Here is an 18254-nt window from a genome sequence, read left to right as displayed (position 1 = left end):
TACAACAAAACATGGAATTACATAATTTTGAATATTTTTTGTTGACTTACCGGATTTATTGTGCATTTTTGGTGTTGTTATTGTTTCTAGATAAATTTGAATTTCGAAAACCGCCCCCATGGACGGGCCCTTCGCACGGGCCTGTCTCAATCCAACTGTCATCGTCGTCTCTTTGCGTAAGCATGTTTTTCTATATGTTGTTGACTTATGTACGTATCAAATGCTTCTTTTATATAACTAGCCTAGAAAAATGTACATACATAATTAAACAAGAACCCGCAAAATTGCATCCGTGAGAAACTTAAAGAACACAACAAAAATATGCTCATACGCTTATGATCTTGGTTTTGTCATGTTCTTTTACGTGGAAAAGGATTTTTTGATGAAACATCAATAAGTCACACAAACTCCACTTATTTGCAAATCATACCTTGTGAGGAATCGTGGGCCACATTTTGTGGGGTATCTTAGGCCACCTATATTTTGGTGTTTTATATACATTAAGAACTTAAAATACGTTTTTCTTATCTGTAAAGTTATCTTATGCCAAATGAAGAGTTATGAAAAAAGGTTTTTCCATCTGTTCTAATGCGATAGAGACGGACAGAAATCCTATACAAGGAATTTTGCCGAAACGTTCGCGAGCCAGGTTTAAGGAAGTATTCGATCATACACAACTCTATTTTATATTTCCTCATCTTAAATTGCTTTAAAATATCTAAATGAATTATGACATTTCAGTTTTGGGTCAACTCATAAATTTGGTGGCCCACGTTTCCCCACAGTTTTTCAAAATCCAAAAAAAATACTTTTTCATAAACAGTCTAAACTCGGAAAATTCATGTATTTAAAAAATAAACAAATATGCCTAGTGATACCTTGAAAATGTAGAAAACCTTTCTATTAATTTGTTCCTTTTTATCTTTAATAATAAAGAAGTTATGCAGCAAAGAATAAAAGTGGCCCATAATACCCCACTCTCTCCTACAATTTAAGTTTGAGCTGCTATACTGAGTTATCCAACCAAATAAGAACTGAAACTACCAATTAAAAGATTGTCATCTTAATTGTAAGAATTAACGAAATGAATAAATAAATCAGAGTTACATAAACATTATATTTGACAGTTTAGAACAAAATCAGTTAATCAATTGCCAATTTTCATGTAATGTGACATTCTTGCCTAGAAACATCAACATAGAGACAACCACCTTGATGGACATTTTTCATAAGTTAAGAGCAAAGTATACCTGTTTGTGTTTTTATTAGAAAGTTACGCTAAAAGATACTACTTCAAAAGTTGAAAAGGACCAAAAGTGACATGGGACATTTTTGCGTAAAATTTTCCGAGATTGCGAGGTGAACGCTCGTGGAAGCCGAGAAAGTAACTTCTACCTTTTCGAGTTGAAACTCACCTCATAGTTAGGTAAAGCTTATCTTTATCGAGCTGGAAAAAAGGTACAACTCACCGAGAAAAAGGGTGAATCCAAAAATGGTTAATCTAACCTCGTAGCGAGGTGAAGTTCACCTGAATTGAACTGAACTAAAAAGAACAACTCACCTTGAAAAAAGGTAACTCCAAATAAGGTAAAACTTACCTCGTAGCAAGGTGAAGTTTACCGTTATTAAGATGAACAAAACGGTTCAATTTGCGAACCCGTGTTAAGCTTATGTGGAAATCGGAACAAAATGGTCAGTGTTTTCTTACATTTCATTAAGTTGTGATGGTTCTCGTCATACTACTTTGCTTATGTTTCAGATTGGCCCACACAGCTTCGAGGTCTATTCAACGTCATTCTCCAGATATTATTCCAGAAATACCGAATCTGACCGGATTAGTCGATCTGAGAAGGGCATGAATGTAGGGTGTAATGTAGGAGGATTCAGCGGCCATAGTGGCTCGGGAAAATGCGAATCCAAATTGCTTCGAGCCTGGCGAAGGAAGGATACTTTTCAATCAGCGAATTGACTGACCTCAGCGGCCATTTTGTTCCACAATCTCTTCATCTCTGTTGCTTCCCGAGTCGTCCTACCATTCTTCTACATCTTCTGCTTGAAAATTGCCCAAAATTTTTCGATAGGGTGGAATTGAGGGCAGTTGGGTGGGTTGATGTCCTTTTCAACCTCCTAGCTGTAGTGGCAACATACCAAATCTGGCGAAAACTGTAGGGGAGAATGAGGATACATGATCCCTGGGGATACTTGATTCCTTGGCTATATCTCGAAACTGGAATGTCTTACAAAGATCAAATGTTCTAGAAAAATGTGCCAAAATGAGCAAAATAACAATGCTTGTAGTTTTAAAAATTTTAACAAAATAATTGTTTGAATAATTGAACTTTGTTTGAAAAATTTCACAAAATGTAACTTGAAGATCTTTTTTCATCACTTTAAAATGTTCCTTACATGGGAAAATTATGAAAAAAATATTTGTTCCAATGTATCAATCGTTCGAGCGTAAAATGAACTTCATAATGCCATATTTTCAAAGCAATGGAAAACTCTCAACTTTTTTCAGAAAAAGTTTTCTAAAATGTTGATTATGGGTACAATTGATCCCCTAGAGTTGGGTACAATTGATCCCCCTTTCATACGGCATATTCTTCTTCTGAATTGATCGTTATGATTGCTGATAACGAAATTACTAATATTTATCCAAAAACTAATATTTATCAAACAATTGTCTGAAGAAAAGAGCAAAAATAATTAATCATCTCTTAATTATAAAAAATAGCGCCTTTAAGTATGCAATGTTATTAGCGTTGAGACGAAGTTATAGAATTTTCTTCTTATGTCTGCTATAAATTGTGAAATGAGAACAAAGATGACCAAAATAGTCAATTAACATTCTATCTTAGGGTTTTGTTTGATTTTTATACAAGGATTAGGGCTTCCTGAATAAAAGATCAAGTCTCCGTTAATAGGGGATCAAATCTCCCCTAGCTTCAGAAAAATCTCATTTTTTTACTCCCATGAAAATGCTTCTAGTTCATCAACGGGTTCAAGTATCGTTCTTATTTTTGGAGCATAGAAACTTGAAGTTACAAGCTGTCAGAAAATGTCAAAGACGGCGAGTTGCTAAATTTTTCCAAAAAGATATGGAGGAAATAAGAAAAAGGGATCAAATATCCCCACTCTCCCCTACTGGTCCTTTGTACAAAAAAAAAACGTTTTTTAAGGCACTCCGTCTTGTACATTTCGGAGTCCATGGTCTTGTTCTTCACAAAAACCGGGGTTTTTCGTCCGCAGCTGCAAATACCTTGCCAGATCAAACACTTTCTTGCCAACTTATCGGCAAAAACGAATTTGAACTTGGCGGAGATATCACCCCGACCAGTGTTTTTGTAAAATTTTTGGCCAAGAAGCCGCCCAAAATCAGATTTCACGATTTTTGAACCAGACCACGTCGGGTTTTTGACGTTGTTGTCCAAAATTAATTTTCGCCTCACGGCTTCCATTACGTGTAACTTTATTGGAACAAAACGATTCGTTATGAAATTTTCGAACAAAGAACTGTCATAACATTCCAGATCCGACATCTAGGAGCGCTATGGTATAATAAACAGTGCGTCCAGATTTTGGACGATCCATGCTTTAACAAGAGTAAATTTTATCTTTTAGGGTTTTACAGGAATATAAAATGTTTTGTTCTGAAAAACGAACAACTCTGCTACCAAGCTTCCAACCGATGATGTGCAAATTTACAAATTTTCTCAAGAAATTTTCCTGCTGAACTACTTTACCGATAACCGAGCAAATTGAACTTCCTTCTATGTAAAAATACATAGGGGAAAGGCGGGCTAAACGCGCATACTAAATAGAATACCTACACAGAAAAAAATCTGAATCCTTAAAAGCACTGAAATCGAAAACCCATAATATTACATGACATAGAACGTGATTTCATAATGTAAATTAAAAAAATAAACAAAATTGAACCGTTAAAAGCACTGAATTTGAATCACACTAATATTACAGGACACTGAACAAGATTTCGTAATGTAAAATTCCGTCATTTATGATGCTTCTTTTTGTTTACATCATATGTGATGTAATTTTACTGATTATTTTTGTACACACAAAACAACTGAATCCTTAACAGCACTGAACAAGAAATTTCCAAAAATTACACGTCGTGGAATGTTTTAATGACAAGTAATTTTCATTTAATTAATATTACATTACATTGAACGCTATTTTATCGTGTACAATCACAGACTGTCGAAAGCAGGCAGACAGAAAACCAGTTGAGAAATGTCTGCGATATGGCTGTTCAAAAGTTTCATCTGATATGTTAACCTTGTTGACCTGAACAAATCTAGGCACCTGGCACCCCAATTAGAAATGTAAACAAATGTTTCGAATATCGGTGCATGCAAGTAAGGTTTGGTAATTTTTGCTCTTCATATCGTAATTTATTCAATAGTTTTCGGAATTTTTCAGATCAGGAAGATTACTCGGAAGCATCGAGGTCATGACGATCTTGTCAACCAACATGACGACGTTGCGAATGCTGAAAACGGCAGCAAAGGATGAACCAATCCGGATTACAGTAATAGTAAAAGTAAGTAAAAATTCTGTTCACCAACCAGCATAAAAGGCAGCACCCAATCGTCAACAGCTGTTGCCGGATTTGATTTTCGATTCACAGCTTCATTAAATTACCCTCTCCCCTCGCCGCTGAAAATAATCAACCTGCCTTTGAAGAAATTGCATCAAGTTTGGAAAAATTTGTCTCTGATGCCGTTTTCAAATCCCAACGAGAGTGCCAAAAAGGCCTAATCCTTCACATAAAAACATCTGGATTATTAATTACACGTCTCCAAAATTTACAGACGTGTAATTTTCTAATCGCACTGAAAATTCCGTCATATATGATGCTTTTTTTTATTTACATCATATGTGACGTAATATTACATTTTTTTTTCGTTATGTGTACTTTATCCAATATTCCAATAGATAGGTGTCTGAAAACTACCGAAAATTTTCAAAAAAAAACTGAAACTACTTATTCCACTGTCGTGGCCGTATTTGCTTTGAAATAGGTCAGTAACGCAAGACGTCCCTTTCTGATCTGAAACTCATTCAAACTCAAATGACGTGCTGAAGAAAAACCACATTATAAGTATTATTTCCTTTCCATTTCTTGTGGGACCATTATTAATGCCACGATGACTCAATTAACCTTAACTCAAACCACCAAGAGAAGCTGATATCTTCTGAAGTGTTTTGCTATCCATGTGAAGAAATTGAAAGCAACCTAACATATTTCAGCATGGCGTGATCTCGTTTAAAAATGCACGAGACTTGTGTACAAAACTGTTGTAGGGCAATCGTTTACCATATTTACTCAAGTGGAGTCTTCCATTTTAACCTAATTCTGATGTTTAATTAGCATAATTTTTATTGAAGTGCATCCTTTGTTTAAGGATTCGTAGTTTAATTAACACACTGCTGAGACGAGGAATTTGTCAGTTGGTAGAAAAACTTTTCATTAGAAACTTACAACCTAGTGGCCGATGAGGGTCCATTGATGAAGCTGTTTAATAAAGCGTGTAATCATACACAGACACTTGATCCGGACTGGTCATGTGTAGTGAAAAGGAAATTTTCTCTACGTCTGCCGTCAGATATTTGATCGATGCGTCGCAAATAAGTGCGTTCAATTAATGCAATGTGTATTCAAGTGTGTCGAATATCTCCCGGTAGATAGAGATAATAAAAACCATGAGTGAATGATGCGTTTTTTTTTCTTCTTTTATTACCCTCAATTGGAAAGGTGGTGATAAAGTTTTCCAAAGATAAATAGATTTTTGCTTGGGTATAGAACTGTAAAAAAACTTATAAGTCCAATTTTTTATGACAACATTCATTTACATCTAAATATCAAGAATAAGCTCTTCAGTTTACAATCAAACGTATAATAAACAGTACTCACCAGTGACAAACAAGCCGACACGCAGCAGTAGATGAAAATATTTCGCTTCGAAAAATATCCCATCCTTCCGACAGCAGCTCGTATCCCGCAGCACTCATCGGACACAGAAAAGAAACAAAAATATTCAAGATATGCTCCAAACGGGTTTTCTCGCTTAATCGCGCGTTCAGGTCACTTGTTTTTCAGCTCCCAAATCACTCAATTTAGATGCCCTTCTTTCACCTATCTTTCTTCAACCTATGCGTGGCGCATCATTATCCAATCATATTTCTATGATTATTTTATGATTTTTTTTTCTATCTGTCGACACCTTTTTCGGTAGACCTTATTCGAATTTCACTATCGTTGAACAAAGCATCAAATTTTAATCACTTTTCGTTGGTCGTTTTCTTCCCTTTCCTGGTTCACTTCGACTTCACAACCGGCTATGCTCGATCTCGAATCATTGGAAATTCACCTGCCCCGGCAGTGTTGAGATTGACTACATAGAAAATAACGCATCAACGCAAATTAGCAGATAATTAAACCTTTTTGTGATCACTTTTCCTCATTCCCCTGACTCTCAAGATTGGTGCATTTGTGTGTGTGCGAGTGGAACATTCAAAGGCTAACACTTTCGGTTCGGATTCCGGTTGTTTTCGATTGATGGTTTGGCTGGATTAATCTGTATTTGAAACTCGTTCAATGCCATATTTTTGGTTGTTTTACTGCTTTATGTAATTCTGTAAATAAAAAAGAGGAAAACACAGTTAGAAAATACGAAGTTATTTATTTTTTAAATGTTTAACAAAAATATTTAGAAACCTAAAATATTTAAAACCGTTTTTAATTATTCATTCATTTTGCTTTGAATAAATGTCTCAACCAAAACATTCGGAAGCACCCATTTGCCGGTACAGACGAAAATGAATTGATTCCACAAGAAGAACTTGTTTTTTTCGGTCTGCTTGATTCACTTTTCCTCTAGAAATCTCCATCTTCTTCAAGGGGTACCCGAGATGCATTGTGGAGCACATGAAGATCATTTGTTGGTACCGAATCTTAAAATACTTTTTTCATTTATTTTTTTATATTTATATTTTTATATTTTTTTTACATCTTCCACCTGAAGGTTTGAAAAAGTTATTACTTCTAGACAGGGCCGGGGGATGTTTGGCAAAACAATATATTTAAAGCGAATTTGTTGGCTACCAGTATTGACTAATACAAAAAGCTGTATTGTTGAAAATATTATACACTCAGAAAAATACTATTATGTATGCCATAAGATTCTCTTATGAAGTGGCGCCATAAGAGAAATCATTGAAATTCATAAGATTGTCTTATGACGCGAATGAATTCTGAAGATGAACACCTAAAGTAATGGGAGTTTGATGGTTTTCATAAGAGGCTCTTATGGAAACAGGAAGTCACTTCTAATAAGAATAATTTAAGAAATTTTATGTTAAAAACATTCACTTTATTGTTTTCCGGATTTGTTTGAAATTTAATTGTTTATGGCCACCACCAGCAACACCTCAACACCCGGTTCCAACAATTTTTTTTGTCGCATCCGATTCATTGGCCTTGTGTTTTTCCGGTCCGCGTTCTGAAAAGCAAACAAAAAAATATTTTGGTTTACAAATATATTAATCGTTCACATCAAAACCATCAACTCAAACTTACCACTCAGAAGATCACAATAATTTTTCACTGTTTAGGAAAACTAATAACTAACAACTAGCGAATGCTTCGTACCGTTAGACGATGGAAAACGGATGGAAAGAATGAATGTGTTCATTATATTTTCACAAAGCCGTTTCTTCTATTTTTTATAAGATGTTCTTATGAAAACTGAAAGTATTCCATAAGACTCTTATGAAACACAATTTTACGCTCTAGAAAACGGTTCATAAGACGCATCTTATGAAAATTTTAATAAAAATTTGCCTGAGTGTATAATTCATGTGTTGCTCATTCCAATAAATAGGAAGGATTGAATTTGAACTTTTTTCTTAAATTATAATGTTGAATAATGTGATATACCTATATGTGCTTAAAGATTTGTAAATTTTCCGTTACAAAATTTTAAACGATAAAATAAGATTGAAAACCTATTACTCTTTTATGAGTTTATGGAATTTATAATGCTTTCATCATATTTCGGTGACAATCGGTCTTAGCTTTCCGTGAATATTTTCATAGAATTTTCAATGGTAGGAGTAAAAGTAAAGTTTTTATGTTGGATTTGTTTTGATTCCTTCTATATCAGTGTTTAATTTAATAAATTGCGGACCAAATACGAGAGTTTTCGTTTTTTCGCTTGTCGAAAGTTCGCCACAACATAACTCAAATGTTATAAATTTCATAATTAAACTTGCTACTACAAAGTTTAAAACAAAATTTTTGATAACTCTAAGATAGTTCCAGTAATATTTTTTTTTATATACAATTCCAAAATTTTGTGTTTCACAACTTAGACTTTGCGGTCCTTAATGTGTTAATCGCAAATTGAAAATAGCAGTTTAATATGAAATTGAGGCTAGCGAACAGTAGACAATGTGCAACTCGAGACCCCATACACCCAACCTTCGGGTAGTGGTCATATCACCTCTTGTCTGTAACTCCGATTCTCTACCTCCCCGTGGTGCTAGCTGGGGTGCGAGCAACCTTAGCGGAGATCGGGTACCCAACCCCGGTGGATGCTTTGGTCGCATGCAGACTGAGTTAGTGGGCTTCGTACGCGTCTGTTCATCATGTCAGGGGCGGCGTGCGGAGTGCAACAACGTCCTGGTGGTGTTCGGGACCCAAAACAGCAACATCACGACGGTCCTCCTGCGAGATAGTGGGGTTAGCTGCGGGCCTTGCGAGCCTGTGGCTACAAAAAACATAAGCAACGAACAACGAACAACAAATTTCGGATGGAAATCGGCAAAGGCCCACGCAACGAAAAGGGAATAGCGATTGGAAACTTGGAACATGTAATTGCCGATCTCGGAATTTTGTGGGCAGTACCCACGTGCTCTCTAACGAATTGAAGAGCCGCAAATTCGACATCGTAGCGCTGCAGGAGGTATGCTGGAAGAGCTTCACGGTACGAACGTACCTAGAAGGTCGTGCCATTTACCAGAGCTGCGGCAACACATACGAGCTTGGAGCAGCGTTTATAGTGATGGGAAAGATGCAAAAGTGCGTGGTCGGGTGGAGGCCGATCAACTCACGAATGTGCCGGTTGAGAATCAAGGGACGGTTCTTCAACATCAGCATCATCAACGTGCACAGCCCTTACCTCGGAAGTACCGGTGACGACAAAGACGAATTTTACGCGCAGCTGGAGCGTGAATACGATCGTTGCCCAAAACATGATATCAAAATCGTCATCGGGGGTTTTAATGCTCAGATAGGCCAGGAGGAGGAATTCAAACCGACAATTGGAAGGTTCAGTGCGCACCAGCTGACCAACGAAAACGGCCTCAGACTTATCGATTTCGCCGCCTCCAAACGAATGGCCGTACGTAGTACCTTTTTCCAGCACCGCCTCCCACACAAGTACACCTGGAGATCACCGTACCAAACGCAATCACAGATCGACCAAGTTTTCAATGACAGCCGGTTCTTCTCGGACATCATCGACGTCAGATCCTGTCGAGGCGCCAACATCGAGTCAGACCATTATCTGGTGAAGGTGAAGATGCGCCCAAAACACTCCATAGTGAACAACACACGAAACCGGTGCCCGCCTCGGTTAAATATCGCACGACTGAAGCAAACTGCGGTGGCGGCAGACTACGCGCAATTGGTCCAAGCAGCGCTGCCGGCAGAGGGCGAGCTTGATGAAGCCCCTCTCGAGGACTGTTGGAATATCATCAAGACAGCCATCAACAGTGCTGCGGAGAACGTCATTGGTTATGTGGAGCGTACTCGATGGAACGACTGGTTCGACGAGCAGTGTAGGAGGGTGATAGACGAAGAGAATGCCGCGCGGGCGGCAGTAGTGCAAAGAGGCACCCATCGAAATGTGGAAAATCAGCGACAGCGGAAGAGGCAGCGAGTCCGAATTTTCCAGGAGAAAAAGCGCCACCTGGAGGAGGAGGAGCTCGAGGAGCTGGAGCAGCTGCATCGTTCCCAAGAAACACGAAAGTTCTATCAGAAACTCAACGCATCCCGCAAAGGCTTCGTGCCGCAATCCGAAATGTGCCGGGATAAGGACGGGGGCATCCTGACGGACAATCGTGAGGTGATCAAAAGGTGGAAGCAGCACTTCGATGAACACCTGAACGGCGCACATGCAGGAGATCAAGACGGTGGGGGAAGGTACATCGCCGGCGTAGCCAACGACGTAGAGGAGCCACTCCCAACGATGAGTGAAGTTAAGGAAGCCATTCGCCAGCTGAATAGAAACAAGTCGGCTGGGAAGGATGGCATCGCAGCTGAACTCATCAAAATGGGCCCGGACAGGTTGGCCGATTGCCTACACCGGTTGATAGTCTGGATCTGGGACATAGAACAGCTACCGGAGGAGTGGAAGGAGGGGGTAATATGCCCCATTTTTGCCCCATCTACAAGAAGGGCGACAAATTGGACTGTGAGAACTACCGAGCGATCACTGTCCTCATTGCCGCCTACAAAGTGCTGTCCCGAATCCTGGAACGCAGTGCTGTGTGCGGATTTCGGGTGAATTGTCGAGTTCATTCGAATCGCGCAGGGGGCTTCGACAAGATGATGGTCTATCCTGCATGATGTTCAACGTGGCGCTTGAAGGTGTTATTCGACGAGCGGTGGGCGAAATGCGGGGCACGATTTTCAACAGATCCAGTCAACTTATCTGCTTTGCGATGACATTGATATAGTCGGCAGATCATCTGCGGCGGTAGAAGATATCTACCGCAAACTGAAACGCAAAGCAGGAAGGACCGGCTACGTCCAAGACGAAGTACATGCAGGCCTGCGGATCCGAGACCGACCGAACCCGCTTGTCCAGCAATAACAAGGTCACGATCGACGGCGACGAGCTGAAGATAGTCGAAGACTTTGTCTATCTCGGCTCATTGGTGACCGCAGACAATGACACCAGCCGTGAAATCCGGCGGCGAATTATCAGCGGAAGCCGTGTCTACTATGGACTCCCCAAGCAACTGCTGTCGAGAAGACTTAGCCCTCGCACGAAGTGTAACCTACATATGACGCTCATTAGACCGGTTGTTCTCTACGGGCACGAGACATGGATATTGCTCGAAGAGGACCTGCGTACACTCAGAGTATTTGAGCGACGAGTGTTAAGAACCATCTTTGGCGGCGTACAGGAGAACGAAGTGTGGAGGCGAAGGATGAACCACGAGCTCACGCGACTCTACGGCGAACCCAGTATCCAGAAGGTGGTGAAGGCTGGCTGGATATGCTGGGCAAGACATGTTGCGAGAATGCCGGACGACTGTCCTGCAAAACAGGTGTTCGCTACGAATCCGGTAAGAACAAGACGACAAGTGGAGCAAGTGGAGTGTGATCTGGCGAACGTGGGGTGTCCGAGAAATTGGAGAACGGTTGTCATGGACCGAGTGAATTTTAGGAATTATGTTCGACAAGTTTAGTCATGAGACGGAATACTAAGTAAATAAATAAATAAATAAATAAAATATTATTTATAATTCATGAATGAAGAATGCAATCCAGTAAATTCTAAGAAAGTTTTGAAAAGGGGACTGTTCTTCACCATAAATATATAAATTGGGATACTTGAACCAATCATATAAGTCTTAATAGTTAAATTTTGAAAGGCTTTCAAAAGATGAATTTCAATGTAAGCGGCGCTTCTTGACCTAAGATAGAGAGGGCGTCCTTAAAGTGCAATGGCTAACTATCGTACGGCCGGCTGCGTTCCCCAAATAATGCTGAAATTACTCTCGCGTTATTTTTGCATTGTTTATGCGAACGGTTTTAGGAAAACCTCCCACACAGAAAAAATTTTTGACTATTACGTGTCACTGAAAACTGCAACCTTTAAAATAAATCACATGTAATTTTAAACTGTTTTCCTTGAAAGTTAACAAAGATTCATTTATTATTATAGCAAATGTCCTGTAAAAAAGTTGTACACTAATAATTAAATGTCACGTAATTATGTTTTCGACCTGTAAAATTACGGTATATGTCCTGCTCCTTTTTGTTACAGGAGTTTTGCATAATTTTACAGGAAATATTTTTTTCTGTGTAGGGGTAGCGGTTGGGGGAAGATTTCCTGAAAACAAGGAAGACTTCTATATGATCTCTATTCCTTGAACCTTGCTAGAAGCCAGTCGTGGAAAAAGCGTAGAAGATACTAGAATAATTGTCGGTTGAAAGTCGGTCGTAGCAATTGAGCAAAAAAAATAAAACTTGAATTTGATCATCGTACGTTGAGTGCGAAAAGATCCAGAAAATAGATCTCAGAAGTGTGAAACGTGAGAAGTGGAATCCGTACGCAGGAATCCGTCGTGGACCCAGTGAAGGCTACTACGACGACTTATGTGTGGACACCCGGAGGACGTAACTGGCAATACGTTGGTAAGTCATTTTACTTTTTGGACATTCTTGAAGACTTTGGGATTGAGATGCGCTTACACGAATTTTCAAAGAGCCGATCTAGATTCCCAACGATATTGCCAATTCGCTTCTTCCTTTTTTAGTGCGCGAAAATAAAAACTGCCCTCCCCCCCCCCCCCCCCCACTGAAGTGTTATTGCTAAATTTGTCTGAGTTGCAATAAAAAGTTTTCAAAGCCATAAATATTGTAAAAATCGGTTGAGAAACAAGGGAGATATGGCGATTTTAAGGAGTGTTAAATTGACACTCAGGGTCTGATTTGGGAGTTTTTTTTATCTGGGATATCAGGGTGCGTTCATAAAAAAAAGTAATGATGCAAAATTAAAGATTTCAAGAATTCACCAAGGGTCTTCGAAATTTTTTATCTGGATGCAGCCGAATAAAGCTACAAGCCGCCAAACTTCCATCATTATCATATTGACACTCAAGAGCTTAAGAGGGTAAACGCTATGAATTTGGAAAGACTTAACATAAAAAATTTAGTGAAGTGCTTTGAGAAATTTGAACGGTATCTGAACTTTAAACTCAAATGTGATACATTTTATAAAGAAACTTTATTCTACACAATTGTGTACAACACTTTCGATAATTTAATGAGACTAGTTTGAAGAATTTGGTGTGGTAGTTTCTGAGATAGGGAATACCAAATTTTAGGGGTTTTGGGCTTCGATTTCTTTGCGGTCCTTTATGTGCTAAGATTTTTCTGTGCTATTTTTTTAGTGTCTTGAAATAATTAATTGGATGATGAAGAATCGAATTTCGCATTACCTTTCCCAGCTAGGGATACGAGAGAAATATTTCAACTAACCAGTCTTGACGGCAGCCAAACATTTTTTTTTTCTCGACTTTATCTTTTCGTTCATAAACATACAAATTGGGCGGTTCTGTTTTGATGCCAAAATTCGGCTAGTGAATCTCGCCGATTTTATCGCCTCTTCCTCTACACCAGGCTTTATAAGCTGTTTTTTTTGTTGATCCCAACAACCTGCTCAGATTGGAAGAAACGAAGCCCAATGCAATTTTTCAGGTGCCAATTCGTTTTTTTTCTGGTGAGAAATCGAAAGTTTTGCGTTTTTTGTTTTTCTCGGTGTTTTTTTCTGGTTTTATGTTTTGCATCAAAGCGGTTGTAATTCAGTTGTGGATCGCTTACTTTTGCTTTAATTTTCGGCTCGATCGTTGCGCAACTGGAACAAATTGGTACGTCAGGAAGAGAAAGACTAGGAGATAAATTAAGCCAACGTAATCAGAGAGTCGCAAGCTTGCAACAACGAGGATGTAAGCTAGTAAATCGATGAGACTTTTTGTGTAAGTTCAAAAAGCTTTAAAAAATCATTGAATTTCAAACTTAAAGATACTGAATTTTTGATAAAACAAATGGCAATTGCTTCCACAGTATATTTTGGATTTAAAAAAGTTTGATTCTCAATTCATAACTAACACCAAAATTCAATTAGCAATTACAAATTGAAACGTTCGTCTTACACAATTGCCAATTATTCAAATCCGTTTTTCAAAAACACTGTTGTTTTCTAACAAACTGCAATTATAATCCAACACTTGAGAAATAATTTGTTCGTTTTGGTTCGAATGAGAAGCCTACAGCTCAATGTTACATTCCAAAATGCAATTGAAGATAGAGTTGGGCCAAGTTAAAGAAAAAACAATGGAACACTCAACGAAACTCATTCATGGCAGAGTGAGGATTTTTCAATGTAAATCTGTTCACACCAATTTTATGCGTCCAACTTGAATCGGCCTCCAACCAGCTAAGGTAAATCTATTCCGAGAGGAACACTAATCGTTCTTGCACTCATTTTGAGAGGAAAAAACTTGACCTTTACTCGCTGCAGTCCGGAACGCCCTGAGACCACAATGCACAATTTTTTGGTTTTTATTTATTTTTTGTTTTTGTTGTTCTCGGTTCTTTGCATAGTTTTGGTTCTGGTTCTGGTGGCTCGAGAATGGCTTGAATTAGTTCCCGCAGTGTAGATAGGCTTTTGCGAAGCGCCTCGCTGATTTTCCATCTGGCCGCCAAGAAATGCCTTGAGGCAATTTGACTTGAGAACGGAACGATGCTTCAGGGTTGGATAAATACGATAATTGGAATGACAAGATTGGTGAGTTCTCGGCAGCAGCCACACAGAATCAAAACCACAAGAAATGAAGGTCGATGAAAAGACGAACCAATTGCTCTTGCCTCAACTAGGATAAATCGCGAGACGGTCATGCGACAACGACCTTACCATTGATTATTGGCTTAAAGACTTGGATAAACATGAACTTTTGTTTCTGTAGGATTATAAAACACGTTTCAAACATCATCTAGAATTGTTTTAGCTTTGTGCAAAACAAAAACTCCAGTATAACAGTGCTTTACATAAGACATAAGTAGCTTGAATGAATTTTATTTAAAAAAAATCGCAATACTAGTGTACGAACCCTATATTTAGCTGTAAATTCGCACTGTGAACTGCTCTATGAAAAAAAATTCATTCCACTGAGCAGGTCTACATGGCAACGTTTGCAATCAATAAGAGAAGGTACTGATCGCTTTTTACGGGAGACAAAAAAAATCGAGACTTATTAGCTATGCTAATCATTCTCGTATGTTAGGTATCGAACGTTATTCGAACCACACTCGAACTACAAAAAAATAACCATTGGATATGTTATGTCTATATTATATAAACTGAGAGGAAAAAATACTCCAACCAGCCATAGCATCACAGAGAAGAAGTTTTCTTAAAGCAATTGATCTTTATTTAAGTTTCATAATAACTTTATCTGAAATAAAAAACAAAGACAAATACTCGATAAACTTAGTTGACAAGCCTTTCTCAAAAATTGTTTGCAGTCCCATTTTCGCTCATAGTTTTTGCTGATTTCACGACAAGATTTAAAATACAACCCATAGTTTGAAAAGAAAATGTTATAAGAGTTTAGACTGTTTTTTTGGGCCTCACGCTCATCAGGTCTGAAAAGTTTATCAATGAAAAATGTTGCAAATTCTTCATCATCAACTACGGTTATGACTTTCTATGGAAGTACTTTTGAAGTTTGATGTTAAAATATTTAGTAAATAATATTCACGAAATAAAGTAAAAAAGTCATCATTTCAAAGAAAAAGATCAAATTAAAAACCTTTCCATGATTTTTAAATGTTCATTTCACTGCATTGATAATTTTCTAACTGAAATGATTCTGTTGTATATTTCTAGATTCCTCGACAACACCGAGAACTGGATTGCATGTGTTTTTAGATAAAATAGTTTGCAGGTTTCATAAACACCATTTATTAAAGATCGGAATAAATCATCCTGAAAGATGAAAATTCCAGAAGAAAAAATCAATTATGAAAACTTCGAAGATGATTGATTGATCAAAAGTATTTAAATTTAGTACTAGCTGACCGGTGTGTTTTGCTACACCTTTCAAAAAATACGATATTTTCATAAATTATTCAAATTTTTATTGTTTTGTTTGCATTATTTTAAATCAAATTATAACATAACTGAACAGCAACCGTTTTAAATGAGAGCTGCAGCTGGAATTTTGAGCTGTAATACAAAGACGATTTAAACTAACTTTCTGAATCTTGATCTATAAATCTGTGTTATAGATCTGATAATTTTAATCTGTTTCGCCAAGCTTCGCCTCGCCGGAGGGTATCAAATCGTTCGTCCGCAAACAACCTAACTTATTAAATATGTTTTTTTTTGCTTGATAATGCATGGGTTTATGCTTAAAACTGTTAAGAGAGCCCCCTGTCCTTCCCATCATCCTCTGCTGAATGGAGGTCGTGGTATTTAGTAACCATACCAACTTTTTTCGTACCAAAAATCCTCTTATATCATGTATAGTTCCATTAGATGATAAGTTTTCAAGCATTACAACAAAATTTATATGGAGCCCCCTCTTTTCTTCCCCTCTCTACACTGTAAAGCAAATGGAATCAAAAAGATAACAATCGTAGAAACATTTCTCGTACCCAAATACCTTTCCATGCCATATTTCTTTCCATTTGTTGGCTTCGTTAGCATAAGGTTGCCATAATTTTTTCAGCACGTATCCGGGCCGGATAAATCCGGGATATTTTATCTAAAAACCTGGCAAATTCCAGGTACCGTAAACTGGGGGAACTTTGATCACTTTTTTCACTCATTTTAGAATATTTTGGAAGGGGTTGCTTTTTCGTAATACCTAAATGCTTTAAAACCCTTACTGAGGTAAGGAGTTTTAAACATGATCATGGATTGCAGTAAATTCAAACGACATTTGTGGTAATAATTAAATGTTTGTAACAAAACCAGATTTCGAGTTTCGGGGTTACTTTGATCACTCTGGTTTGTACATATCTCAACATCTTCAAATTGATTGTTTTGATGCCATTTAGCACATAAGGCTCAAAATTTCGATAACAGTAATTTTTTGTTTAGACTCAATTGAATTTTTCAACGTTTTCTTCAAAAACAAATATACTCAAAAGATGGACAATGTTGCTGCATACATTTAGGGGCAAAAATTTTAAACATTTCTCAATTTTCATATGTGATGAAAGAAATTAGAGAAACATGAACTATCAAAGAACGAAAGAAGGCTTATGTTCTTTCGTTCTTTGATAGTTCATGTTTCTCTAATTTCTTTCATCACATATGAAAATGTGATCATTTTCAGGTACAAAGATGTACCAAGCGATTTCATAACATCAGTATTCATTTCTCAATATTTTTTGGCCTCGAAAACAAATAAAATTTTAACTTCATGCAATTCCCTAAGTCCTCGTACTGTTCCCACATTCTTCTTTTCTTCAAACTTTACCATTTGATAGGGTTTTTAGCCATTTTTCCTATACAGGCTTTTTCATGGAAAATGACCGTTTTTTTCAATATTTAAAAATTATTATCAAATGACCATAAAAATAACACTTAAACTTAACCTAAACCAAGGAAAATAGTTGAACTTTCACATTAAACAACCCATTTGCTCCTAAATGCTTAAATTTGATCAGGAGAGATGTTTGTTTGTGAGCCTTCAAAAAAATAGATTTTTTAAATCTCCTAATAAAAACCAAATTCAGCTTATTTGTAACACAATTTACAGGCTTTCAAACGTAGTAACAGTTTTCAAATATTTTAACTTTATACTTAGTTAATGATGATTATCTGCAAAAATTTCATGATGATCAAAGTAACCCCGGTGATCAAAGTTCCCCCAGTTTACGGAACATATTTGTTTTCAAAAGTCGACCAAAAATCCGGGCAAAAAAATACGTGCAAATTTCGTCAAACCCCAGGAAATACTAAACACAAATCCAGAAAAAAAACTTGAAAACATTTTTTTCATCATAACTTATCAGCAGTTTTAAAATCGTATTTTAGGCTTTAAATAAACCTTTCATGATTAACTATATAAAACTTGCACAAAAATTTCGTTTTGTATGCATAAATAAAACTTTTAACTACACAATTTGTCTTTTTTTTGTTTGATCCGGGCAAAATCCGAACTTTATTCAATGAAATCCGGCAACCGGGCCGGACCGGACTTTTGTCAAATTTTGTACAAAATATCCAGGCAAACCCGGGCAATATGGCAACCTTACGTTAGCATAAATTGAGAACTTATGCTAACAAAATTGTATTGAGCCAACCTCCCTCTTCCTATGTACCTACTCAGTGAAAGGAGGATGGTTTGTCAAATAATCATAGTATAGAACTATACCAAAACATTTTGCATGTTATGATTTGTACACTTTTCGGATT

The 18254-nt window shown here is 37.4% G+C and overlaps 1 protein-coding gene across 2 annotated transcripts in view; it reads right to left on the bottom strand.

Annotated features, from left to right (window-relative positions):
• Window positions 1-18254, bottom strand: part of LOC129746593 (uncharacterized) — a 134256-nt gene that overhangs the window by 59049 nt on the left and 56953 nt on the right. For both annotated transcript variants that reach the window (XM_055740331.1, XM_055740330.1), the window contains exon 2: window positions 5939-6419. In XM_055740331.1, the coding sequence (XP_055596306.1) occupies window positions 5939-6001 (63 nt within the window). In that variant the 5' untranslated portion in view covers window positions 6002-6419. The remainder of the gene's footprint in view (window positions 1-5938; window positions 6420-18254) is intronic.

Source organism: Uranotaenia lowii, chromosome 2 (genome assembly GCF_029784155.1).
Source record: "Uranotaenia lowii strain MFRU-FL chromosome 2, ASM2978415v1, whole genome shotgun sequence".
In the NCBI taxonomy this organism is placed as follows: domain Eukaryota; kingdom Metazoa; phylum Arthropoda; class Insecta; order Diptera; family Culicidae; genus Uranotaenia; species Uranotaenia lowii.
Note: the sequence above shows the minus strand (reverse complement) of the source record. Positions and strands in the feature narration are given on the sequence as shown.